At 45.1% G+C, this 25,454-nt stretch overlaps 1 protein-coding gene across 1 annotated transcript; it reads right to left on the bottom strand.

Moving 5' to 3' along the window:
* Positions 1-4,071: 4,071 nt before the first annotated feature.
* Positions 4,072-23,955, bottom strand: LOC119397485 (uncharacterized). Its single transcript, XM_049416580.1, has 20 exons — positions 23,910-23,955; positions 21,380-21,498; positions 20,190-20,306; positions 19,115-19,178; positions 17,982-18,184; positions 17,006-17,165; positions 16,632-16,727; positions 16,465-16,546; positions 16,309-16,393; positions 15,857-15,967; positions 15,641-15,727; positions 15,288-15,400; positions 13,741-13,890; positions 11,697-11,757; positions 10,837-10,906; positions 10,654-10,758; positions 8,933-8,998; positions 7,368-7,444; positions 5,737-5,835; positions 4,072-4,320 (listed from the first exon to the last, which is right to left on the bottom strand). The coding sequence occupies exons 1-20, from the start codon at positions 23,953-23,955 to the stop codon at positions 4,072-4,074; spliced, it is 2,160 nt and encodes a 719-aa protein (XP_049272537.1).
* Between the last annotated feature and the right edge of the window lie 1,499 nt (positions 23,956-25,454).

The raw sequence follows: 25,454 nt of genomic DNA, 5'->3' as shown, positions 1-25,454 counted from the left end.
CTGTAGCTTGTGAACTGGTTTCACCGAATGTCGGCTGTGGAACGGCCGGCTGAGAGCCACACCCCGAATGTCGGAAGCCTCCGAAAACATGCGCGCGCTCCGGGCTGATGGAAAGGCCCAAAGCTCGCACAAGTAAAGCGGGCGCCGGTCAAAGTGAAAATATAATAATAAATGGGGAGAGAGAAAGAGAGGGAAAGCTTTTGAAACACACCTTGGCCTTCTCTGACACACACTCTTCTTACCCTTATAAAAATGCGTTAAGGGTCATACGTGAATACGGGCCTCAGGCGCCATCCACGCATCCTTCATTAATTTACAGCAGCTCCGCTACAACACAACAGAGGCAAAAAAAAATTAATAAAATAACCGCAGTTCCTTTCTTTGGTGGATATTGGCGATAAGACCGCGATTAGCATTAACACACTCCTCGTACACATTTCTTTACTTAGAAAGCAATATCGACCACCGTGCTAGAAATACAAGAAGCAGTCAACAGCTGTACGTATCTCAATTGCATAACCTTATGTTGCAACAAAAAGACAAAAATATTTCGACGAACAGACAAGCACGTACCTTTGCACTCCTGCATTGCGCTTACCTGCAACTATACACTACTGTCATTACAGGATCTAGTATGTGGAGCGTGGAGCCAATTAACGCAGTATGTCGTTAGAAGACCGAAATACGATACGCTTCGGCTTTACTGCATACAAAGCGATAGCAGTATATGTATAAAGTTAAATATAGCAAGAGCATCTATAGGCACACACCAAGCGAAAGCTTGCTGACGGCGTCGCCGTGGTGGTTCGTATACTATGTCCAAATGACAAGATCCTATAAAGGACGCAAAAGCCACGTGATCAGGTCAGAACGAATGGTATCACGCACTGGAATCACAGCGTTTGTTATTGTCGCTGTGAACGCACTGCGTATCGCGCGGGACCGGTGCAGGTTCTCGGTATTTTTCGAAAGTGAAGATTGTTAGGTAATATATTGTGGAACACAATATCTTTCAATTGGGTGCACTTCTCGCCCAGCGTGGCGGACACGTGACTGCTGTGATGACAGGCTCACAGAACACCTCTGCTTCGCGTTATTTCCTGGCGCCTGCTTGCGTCCGCTGCACGCGCCTAAAGAAAACCTTATATCGAAAGGAATCTCGCCTCCCTAAGAACTGAATTGAAAGGCCGAAAATTATCGCCGACCTTCACTCAACTACTGTCGACACTTTTTGTAACAAAATTTTTGGTTTTATCCCGTCCTCAAAGTTTATGGGCGAGTCAGCTTTCAGTGAAACACCTCCTCTCTTTTTTTTTTTCTTTTTGTCGTTGAGCTCACTTGGGTTGAGAGTAGTGCCTTCAAGGAGAGAACCTTTCAACGAATGCGTGGCCAAGAATAGGGAGTACGCGGCGATTCTCCCTTTTCTTCGCCCAGGCTCCCCGTCGCTTCGCGGAGAGAACGACCCACGTACGTTGCTACCATGGCCATATCGGCAACGTCATCTTGACGAGAGAGTGTCGTGACGGAGATGGATGCCAGAGCGTGAACCACTGGAGCTCCATTGTGAAACACCCCCGTGACCCCGTTCCCGCTGTGCGTTTATACTATACGCTTTCAATTTCCTCCCATATAAAGTTCGGTGCGGGGAGCGTGCGACAAAGAGGCTTTAATTGCAAGTTCGACGCGCTTTCGTCGCTGTTACCAATAAACTTGATTCTCTCTTTCTTGTTACTACTGCCTCGGTTGACGGCTTCCCATTACGCATTTCGTGACAATTCCTCCGCGACTTTTTTTTTTTTCAAAGACTCAACAATGAGTTTGAATAACGGCACTATGACTCACTTCTTTTTTTAGCTGTAAGAGTGGCGTCAAACATGCTGGAGCTACCCTCAGGAGTTCTTGGATAGCGCCGAGACTTACGACACTGCCGGTGTTATACTTAACGTACACACGAACCAGGTCGTGTAGATTGACCTCGTAAGAGTGACGCGCGCCAGTGGTTCCATTACAAATAAAAGTTGAGATCAATGAAAATCTTTACACGAGAGTGTCAGTTACACGAGACCGTCAGTTACACGAGGCTGTTACACGAGACTGTACACGACACTGTTACACGAGACTGTCACGAGACTGTCAGTATTAGATCACACAACTAAGAACCATCCACGTTTGTTGTTCACGTGTCCCGTACAGATTTGATACTTCGTCAGGTGTTAGGTTCTCTTCCATCTATGCAATTCGCTATTACGCGCGCCTCATCAAGACAATATTTACGTCGTCATAACACTTGCGGTCATGAGTGCTTTAGAGAAAGTCACGCGTGTCGTCTTCTTCTGGTCTTTCCTGTTATTCTGGAAAGAACGCGTAAAAAGTGCGAAGGCATCTGCAACAACTTTACTTCACCAAAAAACAGCGGTAAAGGAAACAACTGTCAAATGACCGAACACTTTTCCACGAAAAGAGAAAAAAGAAAGACATGACGCGATGACGAACATTAAACCAAGTGCGCGAACTGTCAGTCCACTTTAGCAGTCACATGCACAGATGTCTTTGCTTTGTTTTGGTTTTTCGTGCACAGGTGGTTCTTGGTTCGTCATTGATGTCCAATGTTCTCACAGCACACGAATGCTCAGCGTCTCGTTGAATCAGGGCTGTTGACACAATGCGCGTTGCATGCGTGTTGATAACTCATGCTAGCAGCCGTAGCAACGTCGCGAGGTTGAGAATAATCGATGCCACCGCGAGAAGCACTCGTCCTGGCCGTGGTGTGTCGGACGCAGACGCCCATCCCTTCGACCCTGGCGACCTGCGTTTTCCGGTTGATACGAATTCCCGCTTATTAGAACGCCGGGGTGCGAGACTAAAACGCAGCGCGAATAAAACGTGACGAAGTAAGCAACTCTTCATCATTTACATAGCAAGACGAGCGAACTAGTAAAGAAATCATTTTTCTTTTGTTTCATTTCGGTTCTCTTGTCCAAACTAAGCACCACACTGGCGGTATCAGTTTGGTACAAAACACTTCGTATTGTATATTGATGTTGTAATGTTGAAATGCAGCGTGAACGGGAATTAATTTATTAGGTACACAGGGATGGAAAATAAATAATATGCGACGCGAGCACAATTTTCTGCGGATATTCTCACAAATTACTTTTTCTCTGATAACGCCACATGTGCACCAAGCCAAAAAACAAAAACAGAGATACAGAGAACTTAACGAAATGTACGTCTCGTATAAGTTAAAACTACTTAAATGCAAACTAGCTATTTCGTTCACCACTCGATAGGTGTTTAGTTACGAGGGAGCCAGCTCAGCTATCGACATCTTATATCTAAAAAATACGTTCTGTTGATAATGTAACTGGCAGGTTTACCACTGACTGACTTTGTAAACATTGGCTTGCAAACGCGTGCGGTATATATCTTAATATGCCGCTTTGCGCTTTCGTTTGAAGAAGTGGCTTGGAGCGCACGCTCAAATTATGTAGATAATAATGTGGTGTGAGGTGTTAGAAGTAAATCATCGCAGTAGCATTTGCCCTCGTCTTTTGCTCCCATGTGTGCATCGAAAAAGTCGCGAAGATCCTTATGCATGCATTTGTGCGAAGACTATCCACCTCCTTTTCTTCTCAGTCAATTGATCAATTGAATTGAATCCCCCCTCCCCTTTTCGAAAGATTTCTGCAACCAACGTGGTTTTGCCTTGCCTCCGGGATCGGAGGCATTAGAAGTTTTCTGCACCTTACGTGGTTCTGCATTGCCTCCGGGATCTGAGGCATTAGAAGTTTTCTGCGTTTTACGTGATTTTGCAGTTCCTCCGGCATCGGCCCACCTTTGAGCATTTGCGACGATGTCATGTGATGACATCACGTTGTCACGTCTAGTGATATCGTGATGACATCGCGAATTTCGGTGACCTGTAGCGTCATCAAATGATTTTTTTCCATCATTCGTGTTGACGCCGACACTGCCGCCGCCGACGGTCAGCTTTCGCGTTTGATAAGGCATCTAATTAAGGCTTTCGCATTAAAATTTTTGTTTCGGACGAGCAGTCAGCCCTTCTGAAGTCTACACGCAGAACGCCTCTACTGGCCTTTGGCCGCCAGGATGTCCGGCGTGGTGGTGTCCGGCGGAGCCCTCGTGCGTCAGCAGGCCGTGGTGTCCGGCCACGCGCAGCACGGGCATCGAGCCGTTCTTCATCTCGACGCGGAAGGTTCGCGCCTGCAGCCAGGACAGCACTTCGTGCTTCTTCATCCTCTTCAGCTCGCTTCCCACCACGTCAAGGGTGCGGGCGTTGTAGTCGTTCAGCCAGTCCAGCTGCGGCGAACGATGACAAAGACGTCATCCACATGAATGATTCCAAGAAATCCGGAACGAACGATACTGCTTCGTTAAAGGCGCGGACAGAAATATCCCGCAGAATACGTTTCAAAAAGCGCGAACCGGACACGGATCAAAAGTCGCATAACACATACACATAAACACAACTCCTGTGTGTATGTGCGTGTTACGTCCCTCTATAGTTCGTGTCCGATTCATGCTGTTAAAGCTACGTACGAATTACTAACACACCTACACTTCCACATGTTGTTATCACACAGAGACAAGGCCTCTCTGCATGCGTCGCATTATCTGTGCGATGTCTATAATCGCGTACTTCAGAAAATACGCGGTGAACAGCGCCAACTTGGCCAGCTACAAGTCATACTGAATGAACAGGGAGCTTAACGACGTATGCCGAGGATTGAAACACAGGTGTAAAGTGAAAACTGTGAACGTCATATGCACAAGCTGGGTTTGCCTTCTGACTTATCCACTTTTCTAGACTATTTTAGCAACTGATTGGCACCGAGCTTTCTGAAGACAGCATCATATGAGTTGGTGGAATTGTCAGAAGCCACCGCCATAATTTACTAGTATACGACTAGTGCACTGACTGTAAGAATGGGAGTCGGTAAATCATCGTATCGAATGCGTTAACAGTGGCGTCCGGCCTAATGTCAACAGTCCTAACGTCCTGTGGAGACTTCTCTTTGATTTGGTCACAGATAACCAGCACCGGATAAACGGGCACTGCGTGATTGTTGGATTATGGTTCTCGTGGTCAGTTAATTAATCAGCGCGGTTGAATGCGCGCGTGGTATACACGTTACGTACGCACTTAACGATTACCTGGGCGAGGGAAGGAAAAAGAAAAACGAACCTCGTGCTCTGATAATCATCGTAACGCGCAACTCAATTACTAGGCCACATAGAAGGACGCTCGGAACAACTACGAGAGTTGCCAAATCGCTCGTCGCCTTACATTCCTCATCGGTATAGGCAACGGTTCCACTTCGTCCGAAGCTGCGCACATGGGCACGACCCGCGCGTCTGTATGTACACCCATGCGGTCGGCACGACTCATGTGCGGCGGCCAAGCACAGCCCCTATGTAATGGGGACGCCTTCGTCGTGCTTTGGCCAGCCTTCTGCATGGGCGGCGTGATAGGGCCGAACGTGTACATACCGTATACGTAACTTGCGCGCTCGTGACGCGAATGAAGCTGTGCCGGCCCGCGTAAAACGCTTAAACAAACAAACATTCCCGCGAAAGACCACGCATGAAATAAACAAAAAGAACAAGTAGTATTGGGAAAGGGGTAGGGAAGGGGAGGGAAGGGAAGGGGAGGGATGGGGAGTAACGTTATGAAGCACTAGATTGATCTCTCAAGGAGGGAGGAATGCCACTGACCTGAGCCTTGTTCAGCAGCTCCCACTTGATCAGGCTCGCTTGGAAAGGCACGAACGTGATGGGTTCAAACTTGCAAAACTTCTGGGACATGAACCTGTACTGGAAGGGGGGGAACAGACAAACAAACACACATATATACACGCGCATGCGCACGTAAAGCTCGCTGCCAACCCGTGCACGTATCGTTGCGAACAATGCCGCGGCGTGTCCACGCGCGCGCGGCGCGTTTGATGAGATCGTTAGCCTCGTTAGCGCGTGAGCGAGGTGGATGGTAAACGGCCCCTGATGACGCGTTGCTAAGACGAAAGGGGTGCACGATCTTACGCCGAGCCGTGCCGCGAAACCTGAGCAGCAGCAGCGTTGCTGTTGGAGCGCGGCCGATGTCGGTGCTGCTGTTTCACGAAGAGAAAGGGACTGCCTGATAACATATTGCCTCATGCCACTCTACGGCGGTTTCGAAATTATGATGCGCGAGATATGACTTCCGGTGTTTGCCGACGACCGATCTTATTAATTGCCAGTCGGTAATGTCTTATTAGCATTCGTTAGTTGTCCAGCTCATTGTTGTTTCTCAGCTACTGTAGTTCCGAAAAATATTCACATCACTGATGTGTGAACGAGCGGAGACCAAACTCCGTGTCTCCGTTAACATTATTAGAGCGACTCCATAGATCGACGCCATACAGAGCGGGGAATCAAGTAACGCTGGCATTTATACACATCGTCCCTGCACGTATTGGACTTCGTGGCACGCATCCCGCCGCATTCCCACGACACGTAGCTGTTGATCAGTGATTGTTGATACCTGCTGCTTGGACCAATCGAGTATCAGGTTCGATTCTCAGTTACGGCGACCACACAACATGGCCGGAACTTGAAAGCGCCAATTCGATACGATTCCTGTGTAAGCGTAAGCGAATACACGAGAAAAATCCCGTACTTTGTAATGAGCACAATTTCCTTCGGTTTAACGTCTTTTTTGCCGTCCCTCTGGTAGAACAATCAATACATTCCGGCCGTGAATACTGAACCGCCCGATGAGAGCAAGTGACGACGAAAGAAATGTAGAATGCAAGAATACACCATAAGATTGTGCCTCAGGAGGTGGTCGAAACTTAGCCTGATCTTTCACTACACCGTTTCTTGCAGGCCACATGCACGGGCGTAACTTTGAGACGTAGACCCGCATTCAGCGTTTACAATGTACAAGTCGTACTACGACGTCTGTGACAACAACAATAACAACCACAAGAAAGCATTGTGTGCTAACTTTGTGTTAATGTTCGTATTGTTAATGCAACGCGTGGCGTCACCCGAAAACCAAAAGACGAGTCTGTTTCTCCGGGACATATTTCTGGCTGCTAAGCTTCATGCAAATGTTTGAATGCACAATTTTCTGCAATGTACATATATTTAGAAATATGTTCTTTCTTTTACATTCTATATTCATCAAAATGCGGCCGCGAAATCTCTTAGTTGAACTCGCTGTCTGATTCCAGGTCTTGCAATTTTTTGTTCCACTCTGCTTCCGCGAGTGGCCATGTAAATCAGTAAGCTTCATTCATTCAATTGTGTTCAGGGCAAGAGCGCCTTGTCCATTGAGTATACGGTTCAAGTCTTCTGAGACTTACAGTAGTGTTGAACGGCGTGATCTGCATCGTCGTTTCAAGACGCACTCCGAGTCGCTCTTCTTCGTAGTAACCCGGCTCTGCAAAAAATATTATTAAGTGAAGGAAGCGGTCCAAGCAGACTGCACAAGCGTATGAAAATGGCCAAATGACATTATTGTATTCTTAGAGATGTCAGTTATTTGCTTCGGGCACTTAAGCTCTGTAAATGCTAGTGCAGTCTCTGGTTTCTTTTGTTTTTTTTTTTAAAGAGAGAGAGAGAGAGAGAAAGAATTGTAATCGTCAGTTTAAATAACATTTTCCTTTATCTATTTCTAGCTATTTCTGATAGTGGCTGCCCCGCAACGGTGGTCTAGTGGTTATGACACTCGGCTGCTGACGCCAAGGTAGCGGCATCGAATCCCGGCCGCGGCGGCTGCATTTTCGATGAAGGCGAAAATGTTTGAGGACCGTATACTTAGATTTAGGACCCCAAGTGGTCGAAATTTCCGGAGCCCTCCACTACGGCGTCTCTCACAATCATATCGTGGTTTTGGGACATTAAACCCCAGATATTATTATTATTATTATTATTATTATTATTATTATTATTATTATTATTATTATTATTATTATTATTATTATTATTATTATTATCTGATAGCAGCTGTAATCGTACATTTCCCGCACCTTTGCAGTCTCCCTTACCCCCTACCAGTTGCATTGAATTTGCGTACTGATACTTACATTTCGTCGATAAACGTCAAAATATCAAAAGCTGACCACGCGAGCGATGTGAATAATAAAATAAGAAATTATATATTGTCTGAACACCTTCATATTCAGCGACAACCGAAGAATTCTGTAGAAGCCCCGCGCACAAAACCATGCTGCACCTGTCATTTATGTACCAGCGTTTCAAAAAAAAAAAAAAAAAGTTTTCCTCCCCAATTACATAATCTAAGTAAGCGAACGATATTGGCTGTTATATCTAAAGCAAACCATCTTCGAATTATTAAAGCTATGTTTTCTGCTTTGTTCATACTTTCCCATCCGACCATGCAGGTGAAAATTTGTTGAGCCTTCAGTTGTATGATAACGTCCCTGTTCTTTAAAAAAATATTAAGATATTTCTTCGATTTGACACGAAGCTGTTTTATAGAACGCTGGTGATATAAGAAAGTGTACATAGTGGCCCCTCTGTGCTAAAATATATTCGAGGTGTGGTGGCGCACAGCCGAATTAAAAGAATTTGAAATTCTAGCGCCCTCCAATTTTCGAACTTTTGGTAAGGCACAAAAACCTTCCAACATCTTTACGTGGACTGCAGTAACACCCGAGTAGCCAGTAAAACAAGAGGGTAGAGTATCTCATTAGCCCTCAAAATTCCATTAAGCTTTCTGAGAATAACGAGAAGCAGGTCACGAGAGCACAAGAAAACGACCCCCGTATAACCATAAAGATGCTTAAAAGAAACGCTTATTCACCTTTTCATGCGCATAAGACTGAGTACTGGCTACAGCACTAGCTAGAGAACGAATACCCAAATTAATTAACAACCAACGTGGAAATCGCTCAATGCCACGTACCGTTCGACAGCACCATTCCTGATAAAAGGGGATATCCTTTGCTGAAAGGGGATATCAGTGGAGGATCTGAAATTGAGAAACACAACGCTGTGCTTCGAGATCGGCATTGTGTATTCTTTCGAGCAATACAACAAACAGCCCGACTCTGACGTCAAAATGGTTTAAAATGCCACGTAGTCGCTAAACATACAAACGCCCCATAAAAGGGGCGTTTCGGATGTAGATTTAGTATAGGGACTGCGCGGGAAACATTGCTCTACTACTATTGATAGCTTGCACGTGACGTAACGGACGCACAACATGGCTCCAACATGGCGGCTTAGATGACGTCAGGGCCGTATAATCACGCGGTGATTAACCTGCTTCACTGTAATAACGACGTCACTGGAACGTTATTGGGACTCTGTGCATGGATAAGGAAGGAACCAGCATGCGATGTACCAATAACATTAACGTGACGTCACAAAGTTCGCGTGCCACCATGTCAGTGCTCCAACGTGGCTGTCTCAGTGACGTCAGTGCAAGCAATTTACACACTGGTTAAGGAGTCAACTTGTTGAAAGTTGGTCGCGGTATTTACGTAGAACCACTTCAATTTGCACGTGTACGCTTGCACTTTCCTGCGTCACCTACATTCTAATTTAGCGGCAAGAAAAAAGATATCTTCACTTTCAAGAATGCAAAAGTAAAGAAAAGAAAAGAAGCTGTTAACGCTGTTAACGTCCACGTTGTAAGAATTCTGCCTGTGTCGATAGGCGGTGAGTATAAGGACGATATCTTTGCCATGTTTTGTGTACACCGATTTTGCAGATATTATTCTCAACAGTTCGAGCGCTGTCTCCAAATCTTCCATAGAATTCTATGCTTGCTTGAGCACTTGCCCTTGTGGTTATACTATCTGTGGGATTACCGTTGACAAAACTCATACACTCTAAATCTGGTCCTGGTTAAATTCTAGCTATATCCAGGAAACCAGACGAATAATGTCCGGTTTCCTGGCTATATCCCGCACAATAAGCGGGACCTGATTAAGTGTGTACGGGAGTTGATTTCCTTTCCCTCGGTCTGCATGCGACGCAGCGACTTCCGAACGCATTGGTTGTGGAACGTTTAAAGACATTAGCCTACAAAAATAGAGAGCTCACCAACTCAAACGAGATGTTCGTCTGGCCTCTGTATAGTCAACAGTTAAAGGGCCCCTAAACCACTGCGAGTTCAAAGACGAGACAGTGGTTTCTTTCCCGCCTCCACTACCCTTACTAAAGGTGCTATCAGCTCCTCGCCGTTTATAGCTTCATAAAACACCTGGACAAAGTCAGCACTAAGCGTTGAGCCTATCAGGATTTCGCGCTTTTCGACTACGCTATTTTATCTCCGGTTGCGCAGTCGAAAACGCACGAAACGAAGTGAAATCAGTTGATCGCGCACGATAGTCATGCGAAAAAAGGCAGAGCAGGTGCGACTGCATGGTAACGCAGGGTAGGAGACAACTCGCAACTGATATCCCTCGTACATGGACCTATCGAGAGCTTATTTCCTCATTACGTCACGTGAACAGACTGCTGACGTCACGAATTTTACCGAAAAGACAGGAAACTCCGGGAGCGAATAACGCGCTCGTTCTTTGCATTTGCATAGGTTGTTTAGGGGCCCTTCAAAGCGCCAACATCTGCAGCCGTAAAAGACTGAACGCTGAGAATTGCTATAGAAACGGGACATACGCTCGTGAGCCAGCATGTACGAGCCTAGGCCGTGGCTGACGCCATGCAGAAAGTTGAGGCCTACGCTCCACAGGGACCTCCTGGCCACCACGTCCAAGGCACCGTCTGCAATAATTACGATACTAATATAGCGCCTGAACGGTATTGAGAGACAGCGTGTGCAGAAGAAAAGGCACAACCAACCTTTGGTTCCTTCAGGAAAAATGGTCAGGAACAAGTCGATCATGCCGATGAGCACTCTCGTGTAGACTTCCTGGATTTAGCGATTTGCGAACAAAGAACTTTCTTTAGGCATAAAGGGGAGTGCAGACAGACGTCAACAGGAACACCTTAGTACCAAGATTAATTTATATTCTTGACCATGTTAGCTACTGTGTAATCATAGCTTTTTATAAGTACACGTTTTATCAATTTGTTCCGCTTTTTTTATACTTTTGCCAACGTTGTCTTAGTTACGAAGATGCGCATAAATTTTGACTATTGCGCAATTACCGCATTACCTTGTAACTTGCTCGACTTTTCTGCATCCTTTGTAGAAAATTCCTTTGTAGTTATATGGTAATGATTATTTGTTGAAACTACTGCGGCGTCACGTTTTTTGGGACCTAGTCAATCTGTGCAAACCAACAATATACCCTAGCGTCTATCATCAAACGGTACCATTGAATAAATAACTTGACTTTGATTGATTGATTGATTGATTGATTGATTGATTGATTGATTGATTGATTGATTGATTGATTGATTGATTGATTGATTGATTGATTGATTGATTGATTTTATCAGAATTTAAAACTGCTACCACAAATAAAATGGAATCGACACACAGCAAGGTGGATTATGCGAACATAACTAGTTATCCCGCATTAGCGAAGTGCAGTCTGACATTGTGCTCTTATGTATTTCTTTGAATGCAGATTACGAAATCTTCATAACTGTATATTCTGACACGAGCACGACTTCCAATAATGTTGGAATGGTGAGGAAATTGCGTCAACAGACAGTGACTACATTTTCATGAAAGATGCATTTTTCAGTCTTACTCTTTCAAAGTCAGAAGGTGTTCCGAAGTGAATGGTCCTTGCAATATCCGTGGTACCGTCACTGAGAAGGGAAAAAATCGTGTATTAAAACAAATAAAGGGAGTTTATTATTACTTGTACCTTACACAGTATTTTAAAATTGCATTGCTTTGTTGCTGTTGTTGTCAATGTGATATTTATGCTTATCAAGTACACGAGGTCCCAATGTATTTTCCGGCCAAAGAAACTTCTTCTGTATAACTATATTTTATAAAGCAATAAATTCATTGTTTGATCGATTAAGTTATTATACCCCGTATCGAGAATTAGATTACGTTGTTGGTAGGGGCGTTGTAAACCAGATTCCATACTGAGGGTAAATAGGCGGGCCAGTTCACTATAACTATCGCAGCTTGTTTGGGTCTCGCTCTACTCTGTGCTGTTTGTTTCGTGACGTCATTTGCCGTGACTCAGTGACAGTGACTCATCGATACTAGGGCGTAGTTAATTATTTATCATTAAAGACGGATTATACACCGCATTCTTAAAGAACCAGAGAGAGAACTCTGCGAGGTTCGAGACTCTTACTGTGGATGCAAAAACCGAAATACGAGAAAACGTGCTTTCAAGTCCGTGACGTCACATTGACGCCGAGGGGGAGGGGGAATAGAAGTTCTACCTTTATTTTCTATTCACATAATCAATCTACTGCCGCAAAGTAGCAAAAAATAAAGTTTTGAACGAATAGAGTGAATAGAGAGCCACGCAAAGACATAAGCAATGGCTACTTTCTGCACATGCTGTCTTTTCAGCTTTTTCTTAAAAGCTTTTTCAGAAAAAGGTTTTTTTCGGAAATAAGAAAAAAGTAATGTTAGGTCTGCAGGGCTTCGACGGAGACACCACTTTCTTTTGGTGGATTGGTTGTGTGCCATCACGTTGTCGCAGCCAAACTTCTCAGATCTCCTGTAGTAGAGTACAAAGTACTCGAAATCGTTCGCTGTTTCTTCTAAACACAAGCTTTCGCCTCTATGCTTGCTTTGTCACCGCTCTCTCGTACTTTAGAACTGAGTGTTCTAATCCTGTCTAGACCGTACCCATTTTTTTTTTTTTCGTTCGCTTCGTGTTTTCTTCTATAGTCGGATACAGCTTCATAAGTCCGGAGAGGCCCCGCCCAGACGACCGAAGCGCGGCAGCCGATCGCTTCCACGACTAAAGTATTAGTCCCGCTAATGCACTCGGCAATGTTCACCGAAGGCGGGGTCAAAGGCCGTCCGGATCATGACGTCAGTCTCTACTGCGCACCCATTGGTGCAGGCTCGTGTGCATCCCCATTTGAGCAGGAAATTCCGCGGATTTCTAAAGTTATATCCGACTATAGTAACCTTAATCTGAGAGTTCCAAAATCTCAAAGTACCTTAATTGTGTGCCCGATGCATTGGAGCTTTTCGGATTTACGTTTAAATACGCTACAAAAGCAAAGCCCTTCACATCAAAACTTTTCAGAGTCCGGAAGCCAAGGAAAATGAAAACTTCTTTGAGCTGGCGCATCATTCATCGGTTCAAAACACGTAGTAGATAGTTCCACCGCGATATAACCATGCCACTTGACCTAAATTCAACACTGCAAGGCGATGTAAGGTGGAATTGTAACCTTTCTCAATCTTATGCTATAGCCGTCAGCTCATACGGTCCACTATAGCCAAGACCGACTAGGGTATCGGTTATGATGTGCAGAGTTTCGTACCTCAAACTCTTGATTTCAGTCAAAGAAACGCAACACAAATCTTCTACTGAGACTTCCACATGCTGTAGAACAAAGAACTTTCATAACTCTCATTTATTAATATAATTGTGCTTACCTCAAACAACGTTTCACTGTTGCCATTTTTTTTAATTGCGCTTTCCGTGACATAAATAAAGGGAAGGTTGTTCTAATTTTTTTACTTTACGTAGGACTGCGTTTGAACAATGCAGCGTTAATCGGGAAACCTGAGACCTCGTATGAATCACGTGCGCATTTTTTTTATAACGAACTTTCTCAATAAAACACGGCGAGCAGGCTTACAGGTACTGCGCCCCGGAGTCGATGAGCACCAGGCTGGTATTGCTGATGTACACGCTTGATCCGTTGCGGTAGTGGTGATTCGGAACTGCAGCGTTGGGGCCCACCGCCGCAACACTGCTGAAACTCTCGCCCCGGTAGTGCTGCTGGTGGCTGCGCCGCACGGCATTGAATTCAAAGAAAAAAGGCATTTATTAAATTATATAGTTTTACGCGCCAATAATTGCGAGCAACCTAGGTAGTGGCCTACTCCGGACAAAATCTGACCATCTCCCGCAACATGTTATCGTATAATCAAGAAAAACTGAATGCGCGTGGCGCGAGAAATAGTTGAAGCCGAGCGCATCACCGATATCGCGGAGGGTTGAGTTAGCGTTGCCTCCATAACGCTTTCCGATAAAGAGCTGGCGTTTTTACGTATGCGCTGAGAATGACGTACTGATACCGGACAGCGTACATGCATGAGCAAATTCCAAATAAATGTTGTCGGAAATTCAGCGCTCCACTTCGTCGTCTTGTTCATCTTTTTCTTTTCTTTTTCTTTTTTTGCGCTGTAGTATTTTGAGAAGTATTTGCACAGTATATATGCTGCCATGAGAAGGTTTTAGGAAATCTACAAACGCTGGAACTGCGAAGCATGACAGTCTGGGTTGACATGAACCACACTGCGCATGCTCCGAATGAACGATGCGCTGTTCGGCGTTCGTAAGCGTGTGCAGCGGGCGTGAACGGCGTCCTTGTACATGTTTTGTAATTTTGAAAAAGGGCGGTAGCAATAGGGCGCTCGTTGTGCATGTTTCTCCACATAGATGGCGACTCTGCGGCGCGACCCGATAGAGACGTGTCAAGGACTTTCGATCGGGGTTAGCAAGGGAAAATGCATGTTTCAACGCTATTCTCAATATGTCTACATTGAGGCTTAACACAGAGCTGCTGCCGAACACGGCTCACTGGTGCGATGTTCTACGTTAGCTGATGGTCCTGAAACTACAACTGTGACGTAACCATACGCTGTGGTGCAAGAGAAGCAATGTATGCGTACCATGCAATAGCGAATGAAGCAAAATTGTATGTTATTCACGTGCTTGCACACAGAGCATAGGTACCTTACACTAAGCACTCTGCATAGGTCTCATCATTTAAGCACCGAAATGTCATTCCAAGTGTCATCATAACTGCCCGTAAGAAGTAAAGCTTTCCATTCTGTCTAACTTGAGAGTGCAGTATTCGAGTGCGCGGCGCCTCTAAGAACTAACAAACCATTATTTTGGTTACCACATAATAGAGATACTCCAGATAACGAAGCCAGATAGAGATGTGGGATAAGGAATGTGATATAAATGATGCAACCGGCAGCAATGATGAAACCTCCTTTTATCTATATATCTCGCACTTAATCTATACGCTTCGTGGCTGGATCATTGTTGCTATTCCTGAACCGGTAATCAAGCTGACTAGTTTTTTGGTTTTTTTTTTTTGCCATGAACGTTACATGAAGATAAAACGTAAAGGGTGCGGGTTCAGCTCGTCCTCGATCGAAGACTGCATACCTCCTTAACCGTTCCAGCTCGTAGATGACCCTCGCTTCTGTCCACGGCTTCTTAGTCAAGTAGTCCCTCTCCATGTGAGCCAGCATGGTCACAAACACAATTGAGTCTTTCAACTGCAAAAAAAAAAAAAAATCGCAAGAAATCGCATTTGACGTGCTTACTATTCTTATCTCTTATTCTTTCACTGAGTAATGGCACTACATTCTCAACTTTCTTTCTCGCGTTAGATGAATTCTAGGCGCCATTCATATCAGCTGTAGTTCCAAGCTGGAACAATTTCGGAAGCGAAGGCGTTGCTGTCGGTCGCCATTTCTTCTTAATGATTAGCAAATAATTTTGACGGTCGAACTTACGTGAGCATTCCGCAGTCCTCGCAGTTCGATGTTGTTCTTCACAGTCATCATCATTTTGATTGGAGCCTCACTGACGACTAGCTTGTCCTGCAGGAAAAGCACGTGACCAGAGCGCACACTTCAATGTATATCTTTGTAAGTGCCGCACTCGATGCGCATTCGTAGATCGCCAAAAAGCGAACTTACAACGTGAAACGTATGCACATCACAACTTACTATGTCAATATGGCCGCAGATTGCATAACTGCAGAATGGCGAGACCAGCAGCCTGTTCACAGCATTTCCATTGATGTTCATCTCGTTGTAAACAAGTTTGTAGTCTCTCCACTGGAAAAAAAAAAAAAAGAAACCCAGATGTTATGGCATGTCCCAGCGATTGATCGTTAAAAATCGATTGACTGGCTTTACTGACGGGTTTATATTTTGATCCGGTTGACCGACCAAGAACAATGAAAATCAATGAAAAACAATCAACGAAAATGGCTGTTGATCGACCTACTGATGGAGCCAATAAACTTATTGATTGATTGATTGATTAATTTATTGATTGATTGATTGATTGATTGATTGATTGATTGATTGATTGATTGATTGATTGATTGATTGATTGATTGATTGATTGATTGATTGATTGATTGATTGATTGATTGATTGATTGATTTGCCTACCTGGACACAAGCCCAGTTGTTGCAGTCTTCCATGATGAGGTAATTCCGGACCTCGGACGTCAATTTTCGTGCGCTCACGTACAGTCTGACGGAGAGCAAGACAGGGCGAAACGATCCATTAAACCTGCACACTTAGCCACACTGTACGGTGCTTACCTCTGTTCATCCTGCGACAGGAAAACGAACGCTTCAAAGACGGGAGTGTAAGGGACGTCGTTGCCACGCATGTTGTACAGCCCTGCAGGTGACAATGCAACACATGAGCGCTCGAACCACCCGCGCGAGTAGAAAGATTCGTTACGGCGACGTGTTTGCTTTCTTACATGCGATTTCCCCGAGGTCTGTTATCAGAATGGCGTCGATCCCGGATTTCTTCAGGAATTCGCGCACTTTGCGAACCTTGTCCTGCCAGCTCTCACCTTAAAGACGAAAAAAAAAAAAAAAACACATAGAAGACATCCTCAGTATTCCAGTCAAGCGATAAATATTGATGCAGTTATCGCGCACGTGAATTGGAATCAACAATAAGAGCAATCATAGCTTAGTCCTAACCGTGCTTGAACTCCTTCGGTGGAGGTCATGCTGCTTCTTGCAAGCACAACAGTGAACGAAAATCACTGACTTAGAAACAATGGATAAAAATTGCTCATTAGGGTAACAGTCGCAACGAACACAACTTGTTTGAGTGAACACGAACCGGCAAATTCCACACTGTGAACAACGATGCTGCTGTTCGACTCGTAGGGCCTGCCTTCCATGGGCGTCCATATCTCGTCCACGAGATGGCGTGGCTCGCCGACCAGCTCAATGCCGAAGGGATGGAGGTTCTCTTCCATCTTGCGGTACTGCGTCGAGCATTAACAGCGTTAGAATTAACAACACTTCACCATACAAGCCTACAGCTTTCTTTAATGTGGCAATACATGTTCGAAACCGTAGTAGACCACGTCTTTTGCCGTTCACAATACTCCGCGTCCTTGTTACGATAATCAATTCATCGAGCGCACACGCACCATGCTTAGGTTCATTGTAGCAGATACAGCCTTGGTGATCCAATGTTCAAAGCGTTGCTTTAAGGCTGCAGTATTTCTCGTGCGTATGTTCCAACCAGTGCCGGCATGTATCCGCGGCTGCAATTGCAAAACCTTTCGCTCGTATTTGTAATTAGCTGGATACATTCGCTAATATGCTCAACCACGCAATCGGCTAGTACTGCTCAGACGAATAATTCTAACACGATAGCATTTTTGAAAGTACGAATTAATCTCTATCCCAACGGATGTATTGGTTACTGGCTTCATACTTCTGGATATAACCCATACATTCCTTGAAGGAAAGTGGATGACTTTTAAGGGCTCGTTTTTCTTTGTTAGACACAATATTAATGACAACTAACAGACAATAATACCAAGGAAAGTATAGGGGACGTTATCTGTAGTAATTAGAATATAAATGTGAAGAAAGTAAAGTGGACGAAAAGATAACTTGCCGCCGGCAGGGACTTGCCACCGGCAAGGATCGCAGGTTCGGTCCCTGCCGGCGGCAAGTTATCTTTTCGTCCACTTTACTTTCTTCACATTTATATTCTAATTACTACAGATAACGTCCCCTATACTTTCCTTGGTATTATTGTCTGTTAGTTCCCATCCATTACTCGAAGCATGAGCCCTTGCCTCCTGAAAAGGCACGATGCGCGAATCGACGCCAACTCGTGAGCTTCCGCGCAGGTTGCTCTTGAGCCACTCCTCGATGACCGGCACGTCGGGCTGACCGCCGTTCATGAGGACCCAGTTGCAGTCCAGCTCTTCCTCGGCCTGCAGCATGTACCGACTCTCCACCCACACGGCGGCAAAGTCCATCAACACCACTGCGGTACCTGGTTAAGCGAGTCATAACAATTAAGACCGCTCTCTACAATAAAATACACAGTGTTGCTATTCCAAATAAAGATCACTTGGCACTCGTGTCGTCTTTCTTATGCGTTCCTGTCTGATCTATGGCGTTCTATATGTCTGCATTTAAGACAGATATCCCTCGCCCAACACGCACCTTTTTCTCCACTGCATGTAAATTTATGCAGAGTTGAGTGATCTATGCGAATACAGTCGAACGCCTCCACAACTAAATTACTTATAAAACGAAGGATTCCATGTATACGTCTATGATATAATGTGAGCGTTATGGTGCGCTAAATTTACAAGGAAGCGTCTTGTGCAACGAGACTGAAGGTTCCACGCACTACGCTATAAAGGCTTGTAGCCTTTGTAGCGTATATAGCTTTATATCGTATATAGCCTTTATAGCTGTATTCATAAGAAATAATTGAACAGGGTGTGTCGCTGCAGCCAGCGCTTCGAGAAGAAGACGTCTCCCCGCCTTGACGATGGCAAGTACCTTTGTCGAAACGTCGGCTCCAGTGACCTCCGTTATTCAAAGACTCCTCATCAGGTCAGGCATCCATCTTCCCATGGACTTCTGTCTCTTTTGGCTTTGTACAGTACGAGCCTAACGTTGCGTTGGGAAATATACGCTGATTTTCAGCGATGCTGAACAACGTACGTCGAGAGGTGAGTAATCATCTGTTATGGTGGACTTTCAAATTACACCCAAATGTACACCTTCGCCTCTTCCTATACGTGTTAGGTAACGGTGACCTAAAGCCTGGTAAGGTCGAAGACTTGGAAGTGAATATGCGGTGATGACTGTAAGATTCGCTTCTTCAGAAGATGATGACTTGTACAAGCCATATTGTAGTGCTTTCGGCTGAACTAATTATGTATAGGTAACGTAGAAGCATGAAACTCACCCGTTTCCCCAGAGAAGCCGGTGAGGTACTCTCTCCTCTTGTAATGCGGAGGAACGAATTCACTCTAAACGGAGATGTAAGATACAAAGAGTGACTTGCTTGCCGGCATGATAAGCTTATTACACTTTAGGCGTGTTGTACTTCAAGTCACTTAAAGCCATGTAGGCAGCTCGGTGCCGCCTGGCAAAACAAAACATAACTTCTAATAAATGACAGCGACAACATGAAGCTGCCGAAATCCCTTAGCGTGGCTATTAGTGTTTGGAAAGAGATCTCGCATATTAATTTTCACACGAAAAGAATATCTCAAGAAACTTCGAACAGCAACAACCTCGTGTACATGGGCAATTTTCTAATTGGCTGTAACACGTACAAGACAACAGAAACCAAGAATTTTAAAAATCCGCAACGAGGCTCTTTGTGATTTTGATACAAACGCACAAGCATTAAAAAAAAATTACCACCTTCGACATCTGATGTCTTTGTTTACCCTCCCAACTGCTGCTGTCGATAGTAAACAGCCTTCGAGGAAGCAAGCCGATAAAAGAAGTGAGCGTGTTGCGCACACTGGAATGTTAAGGAAGCTTTTAATGACACAGCCTTCGAATGTCAACGAACTCCGTTTGAACCTAGTTCAAAGTGACACATACTTTGCTCGTCGGACTGAGATGCATTGCTTGAATTTTATGATACCATATGCATGAACTTCGTGTTTATGTGAACTATACACACATATTTTACAACGAGTAAGCAATGTTAGTTACTGCGCGAATTGCTTCGGAACAGATAGGATGTGCAGTGAGGACACGTTAGTACTAGAATAGATACATGGGCTTTCTGGTATGGCATCGTCTTTGTTTAACGCAGGCAGAACGACAGGCAAGCAGAAAGCCACATTAACCAAAGCACAACTCCGTGTCTAGTCGCTATGTCTGCGTTACAGCGAATCATGACAAGTTACGAGTGCAGTCGGAAGAAGCAGAGGCTACGCGAGAGTGGGTTTTAAAATTATACTACGAGACTGCCTGTACACTCCACTAATTACCCGTCTAGATAATCACTGAAACGGCATTACCTTGTGGGCATCTTCGGACGGCACGATGTATCCTTGAAAGTTCTCCTTGCTCAGGAGATGGCGGAGTTGCGCAAGTCGACCAGTTGTGTTCACTCTCAGCGGTGATGCGGAGTGATTCTTGAGAAAAGCGAGAAAGAACGGTATAAAAAAAAATCTAGCGGCATCTCCATGAACACTTTCGTTTGACGGACGTTCAGATGAGAAGCGAAGTATGCATGTTTTATCATGCGGGTTTCACGATAACCTAATTATATAGCACGTGCCTGTATCTGCTTCTATCAACTGCTGTTCAGAAAAATTGTTAGAATACTAAGCACTCTACCGTCGGAGAACAGTAAACTGTCCCCGAGTATGAACAGGCCATTCATGAACCAATTCACTCATTTTTGTGATGCCAAGCCTTCTATCAACTCTTCAATTCCTGACCAATAAATGATGATAGTATTACCGTTATGCCCCGAACTCCTCAATCATACAAGTTCCGAAACTCTGTGCATTGTAGGGTAACATTGTGTGAGTAGGTGTGGCCCCAGTTAGTTGCAAGGTAAACCTCATCGTCATTATTTTTGTCTGTCAAAACGAATTTTCGAGATTTCGTAAATGTACGCGCGGAAAAAAGCGGGCAATGGAAAAGAATTGACGGGACCGGCTTTCATCTGTCCTGTCAATTCCTTTCTACTTCCTACTGCCTTCCGCTCATACATTTACAAAATGTTGTACAAAGTGGCCCAGCAGACTACAATCCCGTTATTCGAAATGCCACGTAAGGAAAAGATAGTACAGGCTTATGTATCTCAACCATAACTTTCTCGGATTCAATCGCGGCAGGTGCTTAGAAATTAGTGTTGTCTTCAGAAACGGTATTTAATAGTTCTGTTGCCTATAGCTGCCGCGATAGTTAGCGAACTCTCGCTCAAATTACGGTGCCGCGGTTTCCAAACACGCGGCCCACGGAGTGCTTGGCAGCTGACACACACGTTTTAAAAGTCCTTGCAATGACCACTCATTACAAGAACTCTTGAAATGAGTGACCATATCACCTCCCCAATCCGCACAGATTGGGCAATTTGTATGGCATACTTCAAAACTTTTAACAGCGCGGTTTAACTTTGACGTATTTTGTAATGACATCATTCTTGCATATCTTTGACCCATCGCATCGACGAGATCGTTGTGTCGTCCTTACTCACCGAGCCGAAGACGCAGGATGGCCGGCTTTCTTCGGGTTTCGAGAACATGTAGAACGGAGACTTGTGTCGGGAGGCATCGTCGAGGATCGTTGGCGGCAGATCGCTTCTTAAAGCCTCGACTGGAACAAAGTAGTTGTAGCAGGAGTATAATTATTTGTTCGGCACACGTCTTGTTGAAGTAAAAGCCATTACTGCACTAAAGAAGAAACTGAGCTCCTCGTTCCTAACCTGCAGCCTATAGTATGCCGATAGTATCTTGGTACAGCTGCAGAGATCACGAGCCTTTGTTAAACTTTATGCATATTCCTGCTGAGAAAATTGCATTTTTAGTGATTGCCACGCCAGTTACGTTGCTTACAAGCTCGACGACGCAAAAGCATCGAAATGGGCGTTGTGTAAGATAGAGCTGGGATAATACCTACTTCCGGGACGCTTCAGTGTAGTAGGCTTCACGAGCAGCATGCGAAAACAAATATCTATGTAGTTGCGCTCAACGTGAAAGCTGTAAGAAGTGCGGCGCAGAGATTCGCCTGTCCTTCAGCGACGCTCGCGTTCACGGACAAGTAAGCGCTGGCGTTCCAAACGGGCAGCCTTGCTCGGCGAATTTTGTCGCCTTCGTTATGGAGGACTACATGGTGGCTACAGCGGCTCCACAGTCACCATGTAGTCCTCCATAAAGAAAGCGACAAAATTCCAATAAAGAAGGGTGTAGGGCAGGGAGACACCATCTTCCCAATGCTATTCAACGTTTGCTTACCGGAGGTTTTCAGAGCCCTAGATTGGGAAGGGTTAGGGATACGAGTTTATGGAGAGTACCCTAGTAATCTGCGATTCGCTGGTGACATTGCATTGATGAGTAACTCAGGGAACGAACTGCAACTCACGATTACTGAATTGGGCAAGGAAAGCAGAACGGTACGCTTGAAAATTAGTATGCAGAAAACTCAAGTAATGTGCAACAGTCTCCGAAAAGAACAGCGCTTTGCGATAGGAGCGAGGCATGGAAGAGGTAAAGGACTACGGCTACTTAGGACATGTAGTGACCGCGGTGCCGAGCCATGAGGCTCAAGTAACTAGAAGAATAAGAATGGGGTGCATCACATTCGGCAAGCATTCTCATATCATGAATGGTAGTTTACCACTATCCTTCAGGAGAAAAGCATGTAACAGCTGCATTTTACCGGTACTTGCCTACGGAGCAGAAACCTGGAGGCTCACAAAGAGGGTTCAGCTTAAATTGAGGACGACACAGTGAGCAATGGAAAGGAAAATTATAGGTGTAACCTTAAGGGACAAGAAAAGAGCAGAATGGGTCAGGGAACAAACGGGTGTTAAGGACATGTTAGTCGAAATCAAGAAGAAATGGGCATGGGCAGGGTATGCAGCGCGTAGGCAAGATAACCGCTGGTCATTAAGGGTAACAGACTGGATTCCAAGAGAAGGCAAACGCGCGAGGGGGAGATAAGCTTGCGGGTACAACGTGGCAGCAGAAAGCACAGGACCGGGTTGATTGGCGGAACATGGGAGGGGCCTTTGCCCTGTAGTGGGCGTAGTCGGGCTGATGATAATGATGATGACGCTATGCTCTACCCTCCCCCTTCTCCTTTCCCTCCCATTCAATACTGTACTACACATGGCCTTGCTACGATCTACCCTTCCCCTCCTTTTTTCCCTCATCATCATCATCCTCACTTGACTCTTTCTCGTCCTTGCTATACCGTAGAACACATATCTATGCATGTTTTTCCCTACCCTTTCTCCTTTTCTTCCTCACACTCACATCTCTCCCCCTCGCCCTCATTTCCCTCTTCCACCCGCGTGCTATAGTATACTATACACGGTTATGCTATGTTTTACCCTTCCCCTCATTCTTTCCCTACTTCTTACCGTCACTTCCCTTTCCCGCACCAAGCTATAGTATACTGCACATGGCTATACTATACTATGCTCGCTATGCTATGCTTTACCTTCTCCCATATTCATTTCCATCCTCCGCACCCTCACATCACTCATCACTTTCACTTCCCTTTCCCGCCCCCTTGGTAGACATGTCTATGCTATAGAGGACTATTCTATACATGGTTTTGCCTGTGTGACGCCAGTGACATGAGACGACGACGACAGCATACGATAACAGCATACAGCATATATACGACAGCATACGACAGCCCAGGCCCCTAAAGTGCTCCGCACTTAGAAATATTCTCAACAGCTTTAAGAGAAGATGTCACTACACTATCTTTCGTCTCTACTTTTCGTCTGCATGTTCTCAGTATTTTTACCGAAGATTTGCCGAAGTATTTTACCTGCCTCGGCACAGGCGGCGTTATAAGGTCACTGCGGTGTCACCGTGCAAGCCGCGAAGGTAATTAGATCAGCTCTTCAAATTTCCTTAAGCGGTTGCCGCTTTGAAAGCCAAAATGCGCTCAGTTCGCAACATTACCAGGATGCACTGGTTAGATTGGTAACGCGTTGGAGGGGTTGGTAAAGCGACACTCGTTTCCAGCGACTGGCCACGGGAGTGACGTACCGGTCAGAGCAGCGAACAAGAGAACCAAAGTCGCGCTGCGTCTCATCCCGGGCGGTTCACAGGGGACAGTAGCGAGTCCTTGCAGAAAACCATGTACGCGCCACGGTAGCAGCAAAAACACGTCGTCTTCCACAGCGCAGAGCGGTGAGCACACGAGACAAAGAAAGCTCAGTGTCGATGATGACGACGATGATGATAATAATGTTGACCTCAATGGCAGTGGCGCGTACTCGATATAAGCGAGAGTGGCCAAGAATGAGGGATCGTTGTAAGATCCGAGGAAGGGGATCAAACATTTTGTTAAGTTTGTTAAGTAAAAACCAATGAAAACAAGAAGAGATTAGAATGCTTCTGGTTGAGTGGTCAGCTAAGACTAAACCAGATAACGAAGTCCAAAAATGCTCGCACTTTTTTACTTTGCTTTGGTATGTAACGATCAAAAGAATTGAGGAAGGCCATAAAATTGGTGACTTTCACTATGGAACTGTTAGTAGGAATATGTAAATTTGTCTGGCTGCGCCCCACCATGCACAGGCGGAACGATGATTAGTTGGTTCCTCAGTTTAGAACGACAGAAAGTTCAGCTAGTTGGTGAGGATTCACGATAAAAGAAGTGCAAACACGGATACAACAGCGGAGAAGAGATCAAGATAACAAAAACGCCCTGTTTGTGTTGTCGTGATCTATTCTCCTGTGTACGTGTTTGCACGCACGTCTTACCTTATGTAATGATGGTTCTTTAGTTGCCTAATGTTAAAATGGTACGACCCACTACTGCAGACAAGGCGTTGGCAAGTAATAATGAGGGAATAAAGCAGGAGCAAAGGCATAAACATGTTTTCACAGCAGAGCTGTCATGGTCGAGGTTTGCCGCGTGTCGTATATAGAAAATTATCATCATCACGAACCGGCGCGCGCTCAGTGACCGCGGCGCCCAAGTATTTTGTACATATGGTTAGCAACGGAAGCTGAAACGTGTCCAGCAGCTCTGCTTGGACCCAGCCTGGCGCCACTTAGTGCAAGCTGAGCTAAATTATTGTGATATTTTTGTGAAAAATAAAGACATGACATAACTGCCGAATGTCAATACAGAAAACAGCGTCTTGTTCGTCACCACTGAGAACACTGCATCGCATTCTTCTAAGAGTGAGGACCAAGGCTCGTATGTTAGGTTACACGTAGAGGCATATTTCACGGTCGCTACAAGGTGTATTGTCCAGCACTGGATGTAAAAACAAAGAAATCGTGACTCATAAGCAATAGCTTAAACTAATTTCTGAAAGGAAGAATACTGTTTTGGCGCGACACGTTGACTACCTTTGAATTTGGACAAGGCTGAGTGCCTGGAAAAAATTCAGACGATGACAGAATAGCCCTCGCTGTGTAAGAGTGCGTTCCTGCAGCAATACAAAAGGAAAGGAATTCAGTGTAAGAGTCAGCAGGGTCGATATATGCGCATTGAAAATCGTTATGGGGCCACGGAGGTGTCTTTCGTTGCAAGATCGGAGATAAGAAAACAGGTGTATCATGGGAGGGGCGGCTTAA

This window comes from Rhipicephalus sanguineus, chromosome 6 (genome assembly GCF_013339695.2).
Source record: "Rhipicephalus sanguineus isolate Rsan-2018 chromosome 6, BIME_Rsan_1.4, whole genome shotgun sequence".
In the NCBI taxonomy this organism is placed as follows: Eukaryota; Metazoa; Arthropoda; class Arachnida; order Ixodida; family Ixodidae; genus Rhipicephalus; species Rhipicephalus sanguineus.
The sequence above is the reverse complement of the archived record's forward strand: the minus strand, read 5'-3'. Positions and strand labels throughout refer to the sequence as shown.